This window comes from Myxine glutinosa, chromosome 11, assembly GCF_964187855.1.
Source record: "Myxine glutinosa chromosome 11, kmMyxGlut1.1, whole genome shotgun sequence".
Classification (NCBI taxonomy): Eukaryota; Metazoa; Chordata; class Myxini; order Myxiniformes; family Myxinidae; genus Myxine; species Myxine glutinosa.
The window spans coordinates 51,623,878-51,642,027 of record NC_136271.1 but is presented as its reverse complement, the minus strand read 5'-3'; the positions used below and the strand labels follow the sequence as shown (position 1 = coordinate 51,642,027).

Below are 18,150 nucleotides of genomic sequence, written 5' to 3'. Positions count from 1 at the left end.
TCCCTGCTCTCAAATGTTGTGTTTGTGTCCTTCCCCCTCTCTCCCCATCTTGTCTACCGCTCCCTATGTTATATGTTTTATGTGTCGGTTTGTCTTTCTGTGTGATTAATGTTCGCTCTTTCACGAGCCTCGATCTTGTATACAAAAAAAAAAAAAAAAAAAAAAAAAAAAAATGGTGAGAGGGAGGGGAGGGGCGCGAGCTGTCACCAGTGACGTCGGTGGGCGAAGATACAAGAGGTGTGTGCAACCAACATCGGGGAGAACTCGTCGGATGCAATGCTGAAATCGAGCGACAAAGTGAAAACCGCGCACATGTAGCAGACGCAGAACGGTTCGCACGTGGACGCAAAGAGACAAAACATGAAAAATTCCTGATATTTATTCAGATTTTCCAAATATTAGGAATGATGCACTCCTCATTGAATTATACAACATTAAACAATGTATACTGAATGGTGGTGGTGGTTCGTATGCAGCCTGTGGCTGCTTGGTTACATCATTTTCTGGGTGCACAGCTGTGCCACTGCTGCAGTGCCCCCATTACCATTAAGCTGGTACTCATTTTGCCGACCTCGGAAAGATGACAGGCTGAGTCAACCCACGTGGTGCTATGTCAATGGCAAGACAGGGGCTCAAAATTAGGACCCTTAAGATCTCAAGCCAACCACCTTAACCGTTAACCCAACGCCAGGCTGGTTTTCTGGGTAAAACAACGACACAAAAGGTGATATGCAAAAATATGCAGAAAACTCAAAAACAGTGGAGAACCAAATTGCTGTCCCCCACCCCTCCTTCTCCTCCTGATTCCATCCCCTCTCCTCTTCCTACTTACACTCCTTCTCCCCTCCCTCCCTCTTGCACCTTACGACCTCTTCCTCCTCTCTTCCTTCTGCTGCTCCACTCTGCCCACCCCTCCTCCTACTGTTGCTGCTCCTCTCTCCTCTCCTTCCTTCTCCCCCCCCCTTATCCCTCCTCTTCTTGCTCCCCACCTCCTTCTCCTTTTTCTTCTGCTGCTGCTGCCCGCCTCTCCTCTCCCCTTCTCACCACCCTCACCCACTGCTCCTCCTTCTGTTGTACCCCTCTCCTTTCCTCTCACTACTCCCTTCTCCTCCTCCTCCTCCTCCTGCAAATGTAAAAATCAGAAGAAATTCAAACCTGGGGTTACGGCATCATGAGGTGCTCAAACTGTCAACAAGGCCTTCTGAGTTTCTCTAAACCAATGTTTTACTCCCCTACCTGTAAAGCAGTGCATTTAATCCACTGAGGATTGACCCAACCCTGACGCTGATGTCAGGGTTAAGATGGTTCTTGAAAGCATAAACTTTCTGCAGGAACAGCGATTGTTCAGCCCAGAGAAAGCAGCGCAAAGAGCCTGGTCGTGGAGGCAGGTCACATTGACTTGGTTTTCGAATCAGATGTTCAGCCAGGGTCAGAAATCTCTCAATAACATCTTCACTTGAGTCTTCATGCAGGAGAGACAGCAACATGTCAGAAGAGACCTGTCAACACATTAACAAGCATGTCAATTCAAACGTTTATGAAGAAAACCATTACTTGGGGGAAATGTTTAACTTACGTCTTAAAATTGTTTAATTTAATTTTAAAATTGCTCCAATTGTGTCTGTAATCTACAAAACTGCAGCACGTCTTCAGCGGAAAGCACCCACCATGTAGCTGTTTTACAACTTTTACAATCAGTGTCATCTTTGCCAATTGTCCAGGCACCTGTTTTGGTCAACGACATAAATAAAATTTAAAAAAACACCTTTAGAGGCCATTTTTCCCCGCAAGCGGGGGTTGGCCTTTTTCGGGGACCGTGGTTGTTGTTGTTTTTTGGGTCCCCTTTTTGGGCCAATTGTCCAGGCACCTGTTTTGGTCAACGACCTAACAGCACGAAAAAGACTTGCCTCCAGGTCCAACATCTCTGCCTTCATTGCTTCATCGCCAGAAAGATTGACGATCAGCTTCAGCACCTGCACCTGCAGTTCAGTTCAAAGCAGTCATTGAGGACGTGTAAATGGAATTATCATTTTCAATTGAAGTTAATTTCTCAAAGACTTGATAAATGTTCCCATTTGCACACAATGTCTCAAATATATAAAGAACGAGTGCACATTGGGAACATTCCTTTCGCCCTTTTCGCATTCTCGGCTGAGCACATAACTTATGATGGTGGAATCTCAGGTTCAAATCCCACATACCAGGTTGATTTGTCAAATTGAGCTGCTGAGAAATTAAATGGATGATCCAACATAATAAAACTTCTGATTAAAAGTATTCCCATTTATAATCCCACGAGTGAGGTACCTGTGATATGCACAGGTGGGAAGCCAAAAGCAAACAAACGATGTGGATATGGTCGATGTTAAACCATGGAACCAATAAATTCCATAAACTCCACATTATTGTGCCACGTTCAGTCGAACGCCAGACATGGACAGCCGGTTCGTGAATAACTTGTCTAACAAACGTACCCATCTGAATGGTTCTATACGCAGTCAATGGCGAATCTGCATATGGCGAATCCACGAATGTCACGGTTGGAAAGTAGAAACCCTCATGTCATTTCCTCATTCATATTTAAACTCAATATTGCTATATTTTAATTCCAAACAGCATCCTTCCAATCATAAATTAGTACCACAGTATTAATATAACAAAATACAATGTTAAATCACGATTGTATCGAGATATTATCAAACCGCTCATCATTGTCATCTGTTCACTTCCAGATTCGGGAACAGGTCCATGTCGATTGCATTTTAAAATCACAATTTTATTGAGGAATTTTATGAAACCTACCTACCATACGACACCCACTGGGACCCCAAAACGTTACACAGAAGGTTTGGCGGCGCTGGCCCCAAAACTGAGGGAGTAGTTTCGGGACGGACAAATGGAAACTCCCATTTTATAATATAGATTCAACTCCCAATGAACAAAGATCAGTTTCAGTCTCAACCATTTTGTGCAGAACAGTCATTTTACACCAAAGACCGACTGATGTTGAAAGATTATGCGAGTGCACTTGTTCTATTTTGCCCAAGATGTTAGTTAAACCAGTTTACCTCTCAAGAGCTCATTTGCTCGTACACATTGTCGAGGCTTGTGAAAGAGCATGAGCAGAATGGAATGGAACAAAATGGAAAGGGTGAAGCACCAACAGCAGAGTAGAAGTGAGAGTGAGAGCGAGATCAATAGGAGAGGGAGAAGGCCACGTGGGGTGAACAAGCTGTAACAAAGCAAGAAGAAGATGAAGGGGAAAGCAGGGATGAAATGGAAAAAGAACAAACAAATCTCTTATCAGCTGTTCACCACCATCCCCCATCCAAAACCTTGATCTTTTGTACCCCCGTTAATTCACCCCCAGATCCACTTTTTTAAAATTCCGATTTCTTTCCTGGAAGTCCAAGCAGTGTCCATGTGTTTTATACCTCTCCCACCCCGACAAGATGGGGAGAGAAGGGAGGAAGCACACAAACACAACATTTGAGAGCAGGGACATCGGGAGATGTTTTTGGAGGGAGAGGGCCTGGGGGGAGGCAGGATAAGTATAAAACGCAAGGACACCAACGACTTCCAGGAAAGAAGTCAAAAGTCACCTCAAAAAAGTGGATTTGGGGTGAAATTAGCGGGGGTAGAAAAGATCAAGGTTTTGGATTGGGGAAGATAAGAGATGGTGGTGAACAGCCGTTTTAAAGACCTGGAGGGAGGAGTGGGATTGAAGAGAGTGAGGGAGTTTGTTCCAGAGGTGGGAGAAAAGAGGAATGAAGGAGTGAAGGTGAGCAGAGAGTCTTGATTTTGGCAGTTTAACCATAAGAGGGTTGCAGGCAGATCTTGTGCGACCTGCAGGAATATTTGGGGGACAGAGCCCAGAGAGAGCTGGGGGGGCAAGGCCGGAGAGGAGTCGGTAGAAGACGGAAAGACCACCAACCTGCCTGCGGTGATTAAGTGAAAGGCCCTCGGAGATAGCGTCATCGCGGGAGATTCCAATGATTCTGAACGCTTTGGTTTCAACAGCGTGAAGACGAGCTAGGTGTGAGGCAGGAGCACCAGCCCAGAGCGGACAACAGTATTCCATTGAGCTGCGGATGAAAGCCTTGTATGTGGTGAGGAGCTCAGGTGTGCCAAGGAAGGACTTCGCGCGACGGAGGATGCCCAGTCGGCAACTGGCTTTGGAGGCCAGCTTGGAAATGTGGTTTTCCCAGGAAAGATCATGGCAGATAGTGAGACCCAAAAGCTCGAGGGACAGAACCTCTTGGAGAGGATTATTCAGAAAGTAGATGGGAGGGTTGTCCAGTCGGTCTTTTCGGAGAGACATCGTAAGAGTGTGAGATTTGTCAGGATTGAAAGACATGTTCCACTTGTTTGCCCAGTCTGTGATTTTGTCCAGGTCTGCAGAGAGTGAGGAGGCTGCAGACTGCCGATCTGAGGGATGAGGAATGGAGCGGCAGAGAGTGGAGTCATCAGCAAAGAGATAGAGAGGATTTTCAAGAGAGTCAGAGAGATCATTGATGAAGACCAGAAAAAGCACAGGGCCCAGAACACTGCCTTGGGGAACTCCAGCCTGAACAGGAAGAGGAGATGAGAGAAACCAATTCAGGGCCACACGTTGACTACGACTAGAAAGGAAGTCCGCCAGCCATGCATGGAGATTTCCATGGATACCAAAGGAGGAGAGTTTGGTGAGCAGAGCGGGGTGCCAGACCGTATCGAAGGCACGTGATATGTCGAGGGAGACAGCTCTAATTTCCTGTTTGGCATTGAGGACCTCCATCCATTGTTGAGACAGCAGAAGCAGCATGTCCAGAGTAGAGTGACCTGGTCTGAAACCAAATTGATGATCAGAGATCAAGCCATTGGCCATTGAGATCTCATATTTGAGATAAACAAACAAACAGACAGGGATGAAAACATAATCTCCGTCCACCTTAGGTGGCGGAGGTAACAAGCAGTTGACAAACCTTATTCCTCAAAGCACTAACTACAATAATTATAACACAGGTCCAGGTTATAATTACAGCACTGGATACATAGTCTTACATCCATCCATCACAATAATCAGTTTTGCCATCCACCTTTTGAGCTACGCAATATAACTTACATTCTATACTGCTACCTAGATTACACCATCTCTCCTAAACATGACAAGTACAGACTGGACAGGTGGAAAGTCTGAAATAAACTTCAAGTTGAAAATGCCATTAAAAAATCATTTAAAGTTTTTCAACTCCAAATCTTTACCTGCAGCACGGTATTTGGGAGCTGTAGCATGGCCCATATGGCAGGTAGGTATGTGAAAAAGGAGTCATGAATCCGACCAGTCACAGTGACATTGGTGAGCACTCGCAGGGCGGCCAGCTGCACGTCCTCCAGGGCTCCAGCCTCCAAACCCGCTTCAAATACATCAACAACGTAGGCCTGTATGCCAGAAGGGAAAGACCACGGCAAGCAAACATCTTTCAGGTGTGCCTCACACAAAAGACAACTCGTTCAGGTTTCAGTTAACTATTTTAATTTAAAACCAAGTGGAAAAGAGAAATAACCTGTAGATGTTTCTGGTTTTCCACATTCATGGCGAGGTTGTTGAGGGCATTCAGAGCTTGGATTTGAAGTCTTTGCTCCGTGCTGTGCACATACCTGGCAATGACAGGTAGGCCAGACATCTCTCTGATGGAGTTCTGAACAACGACACAAACAAGCAATTAATATTTTGCTGCATGATTTTACTTTAGATTAAATACCACTTCTTCAGCCAGCAATTAATTTCCAAGCAGTGATAGAAAAATTGGAAAATCTAGTAAAACAATCTTATTATTAGGGCAGAAGAAAGTGCGTCCTCACAATACAGTAGAACAAATGAGCTTAATGGTAAAAATCTAGTAAAACAATCTTATTATTTTATGGCAGAAGAAAGTGCGTCCTCACAATACAGGAGAACAAATGAGCTTAATGGTGAAAATCTAGTAAAACAATCTAATTCTTTCATTGCAGAAGAAAGTGCGTCCTCACAATACAGTAGAACAAATGAGCTTAATGGTAAAAATCGAGTAAAACAATCTTATTATTTTATGGCAGAAGAAAGTGCGTCCTCACAATACAGGAGAACAAATGAGCTTAATGGTGAAAATCTAGTAAAACAATCTAATTCTTTCATTGCAGAAGAAAGTGCGTCCTCACAATACAGTAGAACAAATGAGCTTAATGGTAAAAATCGAGTAAAACAATCTTATTATTTTATGGCAGAAGAAAGTGCGTCCTCACAATACAGTAGAACAAATGAGCTTCATGGTAAAAATCTATTAAAACAATCTTATTATTTTATGGCAGAAGAAAGTGCGTCCTCACAATACAGTAGAACAAATGAGCTTTATGGTAAAAAATCTAGTAAAACAATCTTATTTTTTTATGGTAGAAGAAAGTGCGTCCTCACAATACAGTAGAACAAATGAGCTTCATGGTAAAAATCTATTAAAACAATCTTATTATTTTGTGGCAGAAGAAAGTGCGTCCTCACAACACAGTAAAACAAATGAGCTTAATGGTAAAAATCTATTAAAACAATCTTATTATTTTGTGGCAGAAGAAAGTGCGTCCTCACAATACAGTAGAACAAATGAGCTTAATGGTAAAAATCTAGTAAAACAATCTTATTTTTTTATAGCAGAAGAAAGTGCGTCCTCACAATACAGTAGAACAAATGAGCTTCATGGTAAAAATCTAGTAAAACAATCTTATTACTTTATGGCAGAACAAAGTGCGTCCTCACAACACAGTAGAACAAATGAGCTTAATGGTAAAAATCTAGTAAAACAATCTTTTTCTTTTATGGCAGAAGAAAGTGCATCCTCACAATACAGTAGAACAAATGAGCTTAATGGTAAAAATCTAGTAAAACAATCTTATTTTTTTATGGCAGAAGAAAGTGCGTCCTCACAATACAGTAGAACAAATGAGCTTCATGGTAAAAATCTAGTAAAACAATCATATTATTTTATGGCAGAAGAAAGTGCGTCCTCACAACACATTAGAACAAATGAGCTTAATGGTAAAAATATAGTAAAACAATCTTATTCTTTTATGGCAGAAGAAAGTGCGTCCTCACAATACAGCACAACAAATGAGCTTAATGGTGAAAATCTAGTAAAACAATTTTATTCTTTTATGGCAGAAGAAAGTACGTCCTCACAATACAGTAGAACAAATGAGCTTAATGGTAAAAATCTAGTAAAACAATCTTATTCTTTTATGGCAGAAGAAAGTGCGTCCTCACAATACAGTAGAACAAATGAGCTTAATGGTAAAAATCTCGTAAAACAATCTTCTTCTTTTATGGCAGAAGAAAGTGCGTCCTCACAACACAGGAGAACAAATGAGCTTAATGGTAAAAATCTAGTAAAACAATCTTGTTTTTTTTATGGCAGAAGAAAGTGCATCCTCACAATACAGTAGAACAAATGAGCTTCATGGTAAAAATCTAGTAAAACAATCTTATTATTTTATGGCAGAAGAAAGTGCGTCCTCACAATACAGTACAACAAATGAGCTTAATGGTAAAAATCTAGTAAAACAATCTTATTATTTTATGGCAGAAGAAAGTGCGTCCTCACAATACAGTAGAACAAATAAGCTTCATGGTAAAACTCTAGTAAAACAATATTATTATTTTATGGCAGAAGAAAGTGCGTCCTCACAACACAGTAGAACAAATGAGCTCAATGGTAAAAATCTAGTAAAACAATCTTATTCTTTTATGGCAGAAGAAAGTGCATCCTCACAATACAGTAGAACAAATTAGCTTAATGGTAAAAATCTAGCAAAACAATCTTATTATTTTATGGCAGAAGCAAGTGCATCCTCACAACACAGTAGAACAAATAAGCTTAATGGTAAAAATCTAGTAAAACAATCTTATTATTTTGTGGCAGAAGAAAGTGCGTCCTCACAATACAGGAGAACAAATAAGCTTAATGGTAAAAATCTAGTAAAACAATCTTATTATTTTGTGGCAGAAGAAAGTGCGTCCTCACAACACAGTAGAACAAATAAGCTTAATGGTAAAAATCTAGTAAAACAATCTTATTCTTTTATGGCAGAAGAAAGTGCGTCCTCACAATACAGTAGAACAAATGAGCTTAATGGTAAAAATCTAGTAAAACAATCTTATTCTTTTATGGCAGAAGAAAGTGCATCCTCACAATACAGTAGAACAAATGAGCTTAATGGTAAAAATCTAGCAAAACAATCTTATTATTTTATGGCAGAAGAAAGTGCGTCCTCACAATACAGGAGAACAAATAAGCTTAATGGTAAAAATCTAGTAAAACAATCTTATTATTTTGTGGCAGAAGAAAGTGCGTCCTCACAATACAGTAGAACAAATGAGCTTAATGGTAAAAATCTAGTAAAACAATCTTATTATTTTATGGCAGAAGAAAGTGCGTCCTCACAATACAGTAGAACAAATGAGCTTAATGGAATTGGAGGTTTCTTTGATTCGCTTTGTTACGTGGTCCCCTCAGTGCATACCAGGTCTCGGTGACCCCCGGACCGTGAGAGGACCTTCGCCAGCAAATAGTATTATATAGGCGCATTCGCCACGCAATCCATAGGAATTTCACCCAGGCGACAACTGATGTGCAAGTATATATTTCCAATGGTAATGATACCAAACACTTTCAAAGACACAACCACGGAGATTTTCCCCGAGCAATCAACAATACACAACCAGGCACAATCAATATTACAACCATGTGAACTCATCTACACAAACTCTAAGATGGCCATCTTAATCTTATACATTCCTCACGTGAGCCCCACTCCTGACTCCCTCCGTGGTCAATGTCTCTCCTCTCCGCACACGGGCGGTTGAACGAGCCCCGGGCGGACGTGCTCTAAACGTGCCGTCTCGGACTGGGGCCGCGGCTGCAGCGCACCTCCTTGCCAAGCCACGGGGCAAACCCAGCGCGGCGTCCAACGTGCGCGAGGCCCCAAGTGCGGACCCGTACGCGTCTTTGTAGACGGGGCAAAACCCAGCGCGGCTTTCGACGCGAGCGAGGCCCAACGTGCGGACCCGTACGCGTCTTTGTAGACGGGGCAAACTGTCCCGGACGCTTGGTTTCGTGCACGAACTCACGGTGACTGGACGTGTCAAAAGGTATTTACCGCCCAGGTAACTCCTCTCGCCAGACGTTTCGCAACGGCGCGTTTTCCGCGCAGCGTAAGGTCGATTCCACCTTCTCGTCGTCGCGGGGCGAGGAAGAAGACGCACCGTCCTTTTTTCCCCTCGTGTCTTTTTCTTCTCCCGTTTCCGGCCACTTCCGTTTCCGGCCACTGGCTCCGAAGGGCTCCTGACCCTCCCATCACAACAACCCTTAATATAATACACACGGATAAGCAACCTGAATGGTAATTTACATACATTCACCTAAATATGTAACACTCCCCCCCTTCAAGAAAGAAAGTTTGAACCCAGCGAAAACTTTCTTTGCCGGCCAATTTGGAGAAACAAACCAGATCACTCAACCCTCCAGATTACTCCCTCTGGACTAAGTACCAACAACGACATTGTCCCTGCCAAATCAAACTCCCTCTCATGACCCTCTGACTTTGACCGTCAGTTTCTTGGGAATGAAGGTTAAGGGGTTGATCCAAGATCCAAAGTTAGGCAACTCGATAGCACTTTTTCCGGGAGGCCAAGCCGAGTATTCACTACATGGATGCCTTTAGGAACGCGGAGTTCACGGTTAGTCCGTGCAGGAAAGTTCTCTACATGGGCGCCTTGAGGAACGTGGAGTTCACGGTTAGTCCGTGCATAAAGTTCCCTGCCTGGACGCCTTTAGGAACGGCGTTCACGGTTAATTCGTGTAGGAATCTTGGCTCGGCGGCTCCGCCGCCTTCAGTGCTTCAACTTTTCAGAACTTCCCTAATAATTATGGTGGGACCACTGGTCCCTGTAGTCCCATGAATAGCGGTCTCCTTCTCGGCCACCACCAAAACTACCGCCCAGTTGTCCTCTCCTGTAGACCTCTCGACGCCTACGAAATGCCTTCCCTACTGTTATGGTCCGACCCTCCAAATCCTTGCCATTCCAATTCTTCTCTGCCTCTCTGGCGTCTTTTGTGCTGGCAAACGTGACAAAGCCGAACCCTCTTGACTGTTGCGTTTCCCAGTCTCTTACCAACCGCACTTCCACCAGCGGCCCATATCTGTTGAAGACAGAGGTCAGAACTTCTTCCTCTGTTTTGAAGTTCAGTCCCCCTACAAATAACTTGGCACTTTTGTCGCCATCCCGAGCTGGTGTGGCGTTATTTTCCCTGCTGGGCTCTTTACCAACCCTCAGGTTACCATAAACTTGACCCCCGGCCAAATCATTCCCAATAACCACAGATACACCCTCTACAGGAAGCGTGGCTTGTAAACCGACGGTGACCGGTCCTGACACCAAATCAGACTCCAAATGGATGACATGAAGGGGAGCACTAACACCGCCCCCGATCCCCTGTAAACGAACACTATCCCCCGTTGCCGTCTCCTCGGACCATGGCAAAATGCCTTCAAGCATTAAAGATTGATGTGCCCCTGTGTCCCTCAATATCCTAACCGGTTTCCGGTTAGTCGAGGCTCCATCCCGTGACACAAACCCCTCTGAAATAAAGGGTTGGTAACCCTTTTGATGGCGATTTCTCACACTGGCCATTGCGTTTGGAGTCGTAGTAGTCGGACTCCGCTCTGGGTCTTCGCTTTTCCTGCGGTAACAACTGGACATCAAGTGTCCAGGTTTCTTGCAAAAAGCGCAAGTAGGCCCGGAGGAAAAACTCGTGGTCTGCCTCGGGCCCCCCGAACTATAAGTTTGTCTTGGGCCCTCATCCCTCCGATTTCGAACCGGTGGGGTATCATAGTTGTCCCCATAATCCTCTCGAGGCCGCCGCCATGTATGGTCGTTCTCCGCACCTGCTGTTCCCCACCTCCCCTGCGGAGATCTAGGCGAGGAGTTAGGTTCGTGGACCCCTATTCGGTGGGTTAAGGCATAATCATCTGCCATGGTGGCTGCGTCCCACAACTTCGGTACTTTCTTTTCCTGCAGGTACACTTTGATGTCCTCGTGGACACACTGCTGGAATTCCTCCACCAGGATCAAGTCCCGCAATGTTTCGAAGTCTTTCCCGACTCCTTTTGACTCACACCACCGATCAAACATGTTTTCTTTCACTCTGGCAAACTCCACATGGGTCTCACTCTCCCTCTTCCTGGCATTCCTGAATTTTTGCCTGTAAGCTTCCGGAACCAACTCATAGGCTTTGAGGATGTGCTTCTTCAGTACCTCATAATCTGCACATTGGTCCATTGGTAGCGCCGAATAAATTTCCTGAGCTTTCCCCACCAGCACACTTTGCACGAGTATGGTCCATGCCTCCTCCGGCCAGTTTAATTGTCGAGCCACTTTCTCAAAGTGTGGAAAAAATTTCGCGACTTCTTTTTCACTGAACGGTGGAACCAGCCTCACATGTCTGCCCACATCCCAGGTTTTCTGGTTAGGTGTCGACCCCGTCAGCAAGGGTGGTGCCCCTCCCCGTTCTCTCATTAACTCCAGCTCCTTGACTTTGATTTCTTGTTGAAGCTCCATGTCACGTTCCTTTAATTCCCTTTCCGCTTTTCTCTCCTCTGCTTCGAGGTCCCTTGCAGCTCTCCTTTCCTCTGCTTGTTCCTTTTCTCTTCTTTCCTGGAGTTCTCTTTCCACTCTCCTTTCCTCTGCTTGTTTCTCTTCCCTCCTCGCTTCTGCTTTCCTTTCTTCTTCTTTTAACCTTTCCTGGAGTTCTCGTTCCACTCTCCTTTCCTCTGCTTGCTTCTCTTCTCTCCTCTCCTCTGCTTTCCTTTCTTCTTCTGCTCTTTCCTTTTCTGCTTTCCTTTCTTCTTCTGCTCTTTCCTTTTCTGCTTTCCTTTCTTCTTCTGCTCTTTCCTTTTCTGCTTTCCTTTCTTCTTCTGCTCTTTCCTTTTCTGCTTTCCTTTCTTCTTCTTTGATCCGTTCCTGGCTCCGTAATTGCAACTCCAGTTTCCGGAGCTCCACGTCTTCTGGCTCTTCGGGTAGCCACTCCCAGGCTAACTCGTCCCATGTTCCTAATCCCACCATAGATTGTATCACCGTGGCCTGCAACTCTGCCTTCCTCAAATTAGTTCGGACCTCCAAGTTAAAATGTTTGGCCAATTTCAAGAGATCCGACTTTAGCAATGCTCGGAACTGTGCCTCACTCGGGGTTACCCCAAAGTTCTGTGCCACAAACGCCATGGTGCCTATCGTTAACACCTGTTAACCTTCACCCCAAGACTTTCCCCAATTTCTCAAAAAAAAATATTACCAATTAATAATTAATTAATAAATTTTAATTACCAAAAATATTATTATTTTATTATTTTATACACTTTTAGATCCCGGACGAGCCCCCAATTCTGTTACGTGGTCCCCTCAGTGCATACCAGGTCTCGGTGACCCCCGGACCGTGAGAGGACCTTCGCCAGCAAATAGTATTATATAGGCGCATTCGCCACGCAATCCATAGGAATTTCACCCAGGCGACAACTGATGTGCAAGTATATATTTCCAATGGTAATGATACCAAACACTTTCAAAGACACAACCACGGAGATTTTCCCCGAGCAATCAACAATACACAACCAGGCACAATCAATATTACAACCATGTGAACTCATCTACACAAACTCTAAGATGGCCATCTTAATCTTATACATTCCTCACGTGAGCCCCACTCCTGACTCCCTCCGTGGTCAATGTCTCTCCTCTCCGCACACGGGCGGTTGAACGAGCCCCGGGCGGACGTGCTCTAAACGTGCCGTCTCGGACTGGGGCCGCGGCTGCAGCGCACCTCCTTGCCAAGCCACGGGGCAAACCCAGCGCGGCGTCCAACGTGCGCGAGGCCCCAAGTGCGGACCCGTACGCGTCTTTGTAGACGGGGCAAAACCCAGCGCGGCTTTCGACGCGAGCGAGGCCCAACGTGCGGACCCGTACGCGTCTTTGTAGACGGGGCAAACTGTCCCGGACGCTTGGTTTCGTGCACGAACTCACGGTGACTGGACGTGTCAAAAGGTATTTACCGCCCAGGTAACTCCTCTCGCCAGACGTTTCGCAACGGCGCGTTTTCCGCGCAGCGTAAGGTCGATTCCACCTTCTCGTCGTCGCGGGGCGAGGAAGAAGACGCACCGTCCTTTTTTCCCCTCGTGTCTTTTTCTTCTCCCGTTTCCGGCCACTTCCGTTTCCGGCCACTGGCTCCGAAGGGCTCCTGACCCTCCCATCACAACAACCCTTAATATAATACACACGGATAAGCAACCTGAATGGTAATTTACATACATTCACCTAAATATGTAACAGCTTTCAGAAATCTGTAAAAATTGATTTTAAACTACAAGACAACCGAAAGTTCGAATAAATATTTGTGCAGAAGAGGTGGTGGAGGGTTTAGATTTTAGAGGTATGCACACTTGCCTCCAGTCTCGATCCAGCTATAAATGGTGCATGTCGTGGCAGACCCTGGTGTTTAATGGGCAGGGTGAGGCTGCAATGTGTGCACCGTCCATAGGAACCACGTTAAGCCGGAGCACTGTTTTTCGCAGGGTAGGTGAGTTATTGAAGTTTTTTTGGAAGGAGAAGGGGTTTATTGGAAGAAGATTTTTGTACCCATCCCTATGAGGAGTACTTGTGTCGTGGTTTTCAATTTTTGGACACGGAGGATGCATAGGGTGGGCAAGATGGATACAGAAGAAAACTCCACAGAGGGAAACTGGAAAATTGGAAGAAGGAGGGATTTGAGGGTTGGGGAGAGGGGTGGTTAACAAGGGTAGAAAAGATCATGGTTTTGGATTGGGGACGATCTGAGATGGTGGTGAACAGCTCATTAAGACCTGGAGGGAAGAATGAGATTGAAGAGAATGTGGAAGTTTATTCCACAGGTGGGGAAAAAAAGAGGAAAAAATGAGCGGAGGTGACCAGTGATTCTGGATTTAGGTAGTTTCACCAGAAGGGAATTGATGTCGGACCACGTGCGCATTTCAGAAACAAGTGGGTAAGGGGCAAAGCACGGAAAGAGAAGAGGGTGCAAGACCAGAAAGGAGGTGGTAGAAGAAAGAGACCCCCCAAACTGTCTGTGATGATGAAGTGATAGGCCCATAGACTCAGCTTCATCACAGGAGATTCCAATAATCCTAATGGCCTTGGTTGCCACGGCATCAAGCTGAGCAAGATGTGAGGCAGGGGAACCATCCCAGAGGGGAGAGCTGTACTCCATCAAGCTGCAGTTGAAGGCCTTGTCTTCTCCCCCAGACTATTTAATCTTTTCATGCACAACATTCCACAACCACCCGAGAACATACAAATAGCCTCATTTCGAGACATAACCATTACCTCAACCTGTAGTAAAAGCAGCACAGTCACAGTCCAGCTCCGACCCTTCCTCAGCACCCTACAATCCTGGTTCATCATAAAACAGACTAAAAGTAGACCCCTCACCCATGAAAACAGGATGGCCACGACCCACAGCTTTTAGAGTGCAAACATAGACTCAACGACACCACTGACGACACGTAAAACCTCTGGCAGACCGCCCCACACATATTAAACATGTCACGGAAGACGGTGTGGTCCTGGCTCCACAAAGGTAAGAGCACAACCATTTAGATGTGAGAGATCTCTGGGTCGCTCACGGAAGGTTGATCGGCTACATCTGTGTCAGTCTGTTCGAGCAGAACTGACCAGGGCTAATCAACAACATTATCGAGATGTGTATCCGGCGCATTAAGCCATGACGGAGGGGCGCAGGATACACGTCTTGCCACAACGGGACTTGGGATACACGTCTTGCCACGACGGAAAGACACAGGATGCACATCTCGTCATGACAGAGGGACACAGGATGCACGTCTCGCCACAACGGAAGGACGCAGGATACACGTCTCGCCACGACTGAGGGACACAGGATGCATGTCTTGCCACAACGGGACTTGGAATACACGTCTTGCCACGATGGAAGGACACAGGATGCACATCTTGTCACGACAGAGGGACACAGGATGCACGTCTCGCCACGACGGAAGGACACAGGATGCACGTCTCGCCACGATGGAAGGATGCAGGATACACGTCTCGCCACGATGGAAGGACGCAGGATACACGTCTCGCCAAGACGGAGGGACACAGGATGCATGTTGCGCCACGACTGAAGGACGCAGGATGCACGTCTCGCCACGACAGAGGGACACAGGATACATGTTGCGCCACGACTGAAGGACGCAGGCTGCACGTCTCGCCACGACATAGGGACACAGGATGCATGTTGCGCCACGACTGAAGGACGCAGGATGCACGTCTCGCCACGACAGAGGGACACAGGATGCATGTTGCGCCACGACTGAAGGACGCAGGATGTACGTCTCGCCACGATGGAGAGACGCAGGATACACATCTTGCCACGACAGAGGGACACAGGATGCACGTCTTGCCACGACAGAGGGACACAGGATGCACGTCTTGCCACGACAGAGGGACACAGGATGCATGTTGCGCCACAACGGAAGGACGCAGGATTCACATCTCGCCACGATGGAGGGACGCAAGATACACATCTCGCCACGATGGAGGGATGCAGGATGCACATCTCGCCACGATGGAGGGACGCAGGATGCACATCTCGCCAAGATGGAGGGACGCAGGATGCACATCTCGCCATGACAGAGGGACACAGGATACACGCTCGCCACGATGGAGGGACGCAGGATGCACATCTCGCCGCGACAGAGGGACACAGGATACACGCTCGCCACGATGGAGGGACGCAGGATGCACATCTCGCCACGACGGAAGGACGCAAGATACACATCTCGCTAAGATGGAGGGACGCAGGATGCACATCTCGCCATGACAGAGGGACACAGGATACACGCTCGCCACGATGGAGGGACGCAGGATGCACATCTCGCCACGACGGAAGGACGCAGGATGCACATCTCGCCACGACAGAGGGACACAGGATACACGCTCGCCACGATGGAGGGATGCAGGATGCACATCTCGCCACGACAGAGGGACACAGGATACACGCTCGCCACGATGGAGGGACGCAGGATGCACATCTCGCCATGACAGAGGGACTCAGGATACATGTTGCGCCACAATGGAGGGACGAAGTTTGCACTTCTCGGCACTGCGGTGGGACTCAGGATGCATATCTTGCCAAGGCGAAGGGAAGCAGGATGCTGTCATGCCACAACTGAAGGAAGCAGGAAGCAGGTGAACTGGAATCATTTCAAGATTGGTTTCAAATAAATTGTTTCCATAGCAGCAAAAGTAGGAAAAACCGATCAACCTTCAGTTGGTGAAATGCATCATGACACCTCTTGCTTTGTATGGTTTAACCACCTGAGCATTGTAACCGATAACATTGATGAGAAAAAGCATTTGTCGATCATAATGTGAATTGTACTCGTGACATCTTGCCTGAGAGCCGGTGAACGCAGCACTGTTTGCGAGCGTTACGAGGATCCGTTCGGCGAGGTCATCATCTGGCGACTGCTGGCCATCAATGTCTCGCAGGATGTGTATGAGTGGACCCAAGTGCTTTGGGGACAACGTTCCTGGACTGCTGTTTGCCAATGCTGCAGCCTCTGGGTGGAGGTTCATGGAGATGATGATGAGGCATAGTAGGTGGTAGTAGGAGCAGTCAAAGTAGTAGTTGTGGTAGTAGTCGGAGTAGTAGTTGTAGTAGTCGGAGTAGTAGTCGGAGTAGTAGTTGTAGTAGTCGGAGTAGTAGTCGGAGTAGTAGTTGTAGTAGTCGGAGTAGTAGTTGTAGTAGTCGGAGTAGTAGTCGGAGTAGTAGTTGTAGTAGTCGGAGTAGTTGTAGTAGTCAGGGTAGTAGTCGGAGTAGTAGTTGTAGTAGTCGGAGTAGTAGTTATAGTAGTCGGAGTAGTAGTTGGAGTAGTAGTCGGTCAAGCAAAAGAAAGAACGACAAAAGATCATCAATAACGGCAAAGCTCAAATAACAAACACAACTAATAAAAGTGCATCGACACTCGAACCTGCGGCCAAGGTGATCCCAGTGAAGGCGGTTTTGTGCGATCGCTGCTCGAAGCTGCGAAGCAGGTAATACATTGCACCCACACCGGTGGCTGCCAGGCCAAGGACGCACAGGGCCTTGTTGGTTAATAACATCATGTGTCCTGTAAAACACAATATGGTAGCGAATAGCGAGGTCACCGAGGTGCACCGACACAAATCTCCGTACGGAACAGATCAACATGATCGATGATCATACCCGGAACACAACAATCCATCCCCGTGAGCGCCTGCTGCGAATCAGCACACACTGGAGGACATTTTGGGATTGCACCAAACATACAAACGGAGATTATAAATTATACTGGGGAATCGCGATCGAAGTATCCATGGTAATGCGACGCACAGGTGGAGGGTGGAGATCTCAAAAAATACATTTTACAAAAACCCCTCCCCCCACTTTAGGACTTGTGCAGGGATCCCAAAAACTGTACAGAAAACTTGGAGATGGGGAAGGCGGGGGGTCCCGGAACTCTGGAAGTACATCCAGTGTAAAATCAATGTAGCCTTAAACAATGGCGATGGTGATGGTTTTGGTGGGAGAGTTGGTTCTTATGTCGATATGTAATGAATAATGATATGCAAAAAAATTACGATGGGGTGGATGCTAGATGTATGGATGCTGGATGGATGGGTGGATGGATGGATGGATGGTGTGGATGGATGGATGGGGATGGGGTGGATGGATGGATGGATGGATGGATGGGGTAGATGGATGGATGGGGTAGATGGATGGATGGGGTGGATGGATGGGGTGGATGGATGGATGGATGGATGGATGCGGTGGATGGATGGGATGGATGAATGGGATGGATGGGTGGATGGATGGATGCGGTGGATGGATGGGGTGGATGGATGGATGGGGTGGATGGATGGGATGGATGGGTGGATGGATGGATGGATGGGGTGGATGAATGGATGGATGGGGTAGATGGATGGATGGGTGGATGGATGGATGGATGGGGTGGGGTGGATGGATGGGGTGGATGGATGGATGGGGTGGATGGATGGATGGATGGGGTGTATGGGTG

General features: G+C 46.5%; 1 protein-coding gene across 2 annotated transcripts; it reads right to left on the bottom strand.

The window, feature by feature from the left end:
• Window positions 1-363: 363 nt before the first annotated feature.
• LOC137436674 (armadillo repeat-containing protein 10) lies at window positions 364-17,457 on the bottom strand. Of its 2 annotated transcripts, XM_078786675.1 has the most exons (7): window positions 17,319-17,457; window positions 17,083-17,223; window positions 16,505-16,671; window positions 5,547-5,681; window positions 5,245-5,421; window positions 1,908-1,979; window positions 364-1,499 (listed from the first exon to the last, which is right to left on the bottom strand). In XM_078786675.1, the coding sequence occupies exons 1-7, from the start codon at window positions 17,398-17,400 to the stop codon at window positions 1,233-1,235; spliced, it is 1,041 nt and encodes a 346-aa protein (XP_078642801.1). In that variant the 5' UTR covers window positions 17,401-17,457; the 3' UTR covers window positions 364-1,232. The 2 variants fall into 2 exon arrangements, 1 of the variants encoding a protein (XP_078642801.1); XR_013624964.1 differs by lacking the exons at window positions 5,245-5,421; window positions 5,547-5,681; window positions 16,505-16,671; window positions 17,083-17,223; window positions 17,319-17,457 and having other exon boundaries at window positions 1,422-1,499; window positions 1,908-5,238.
• Window positions 17,458-18,150: the final 693 nt, after the last annotated feature.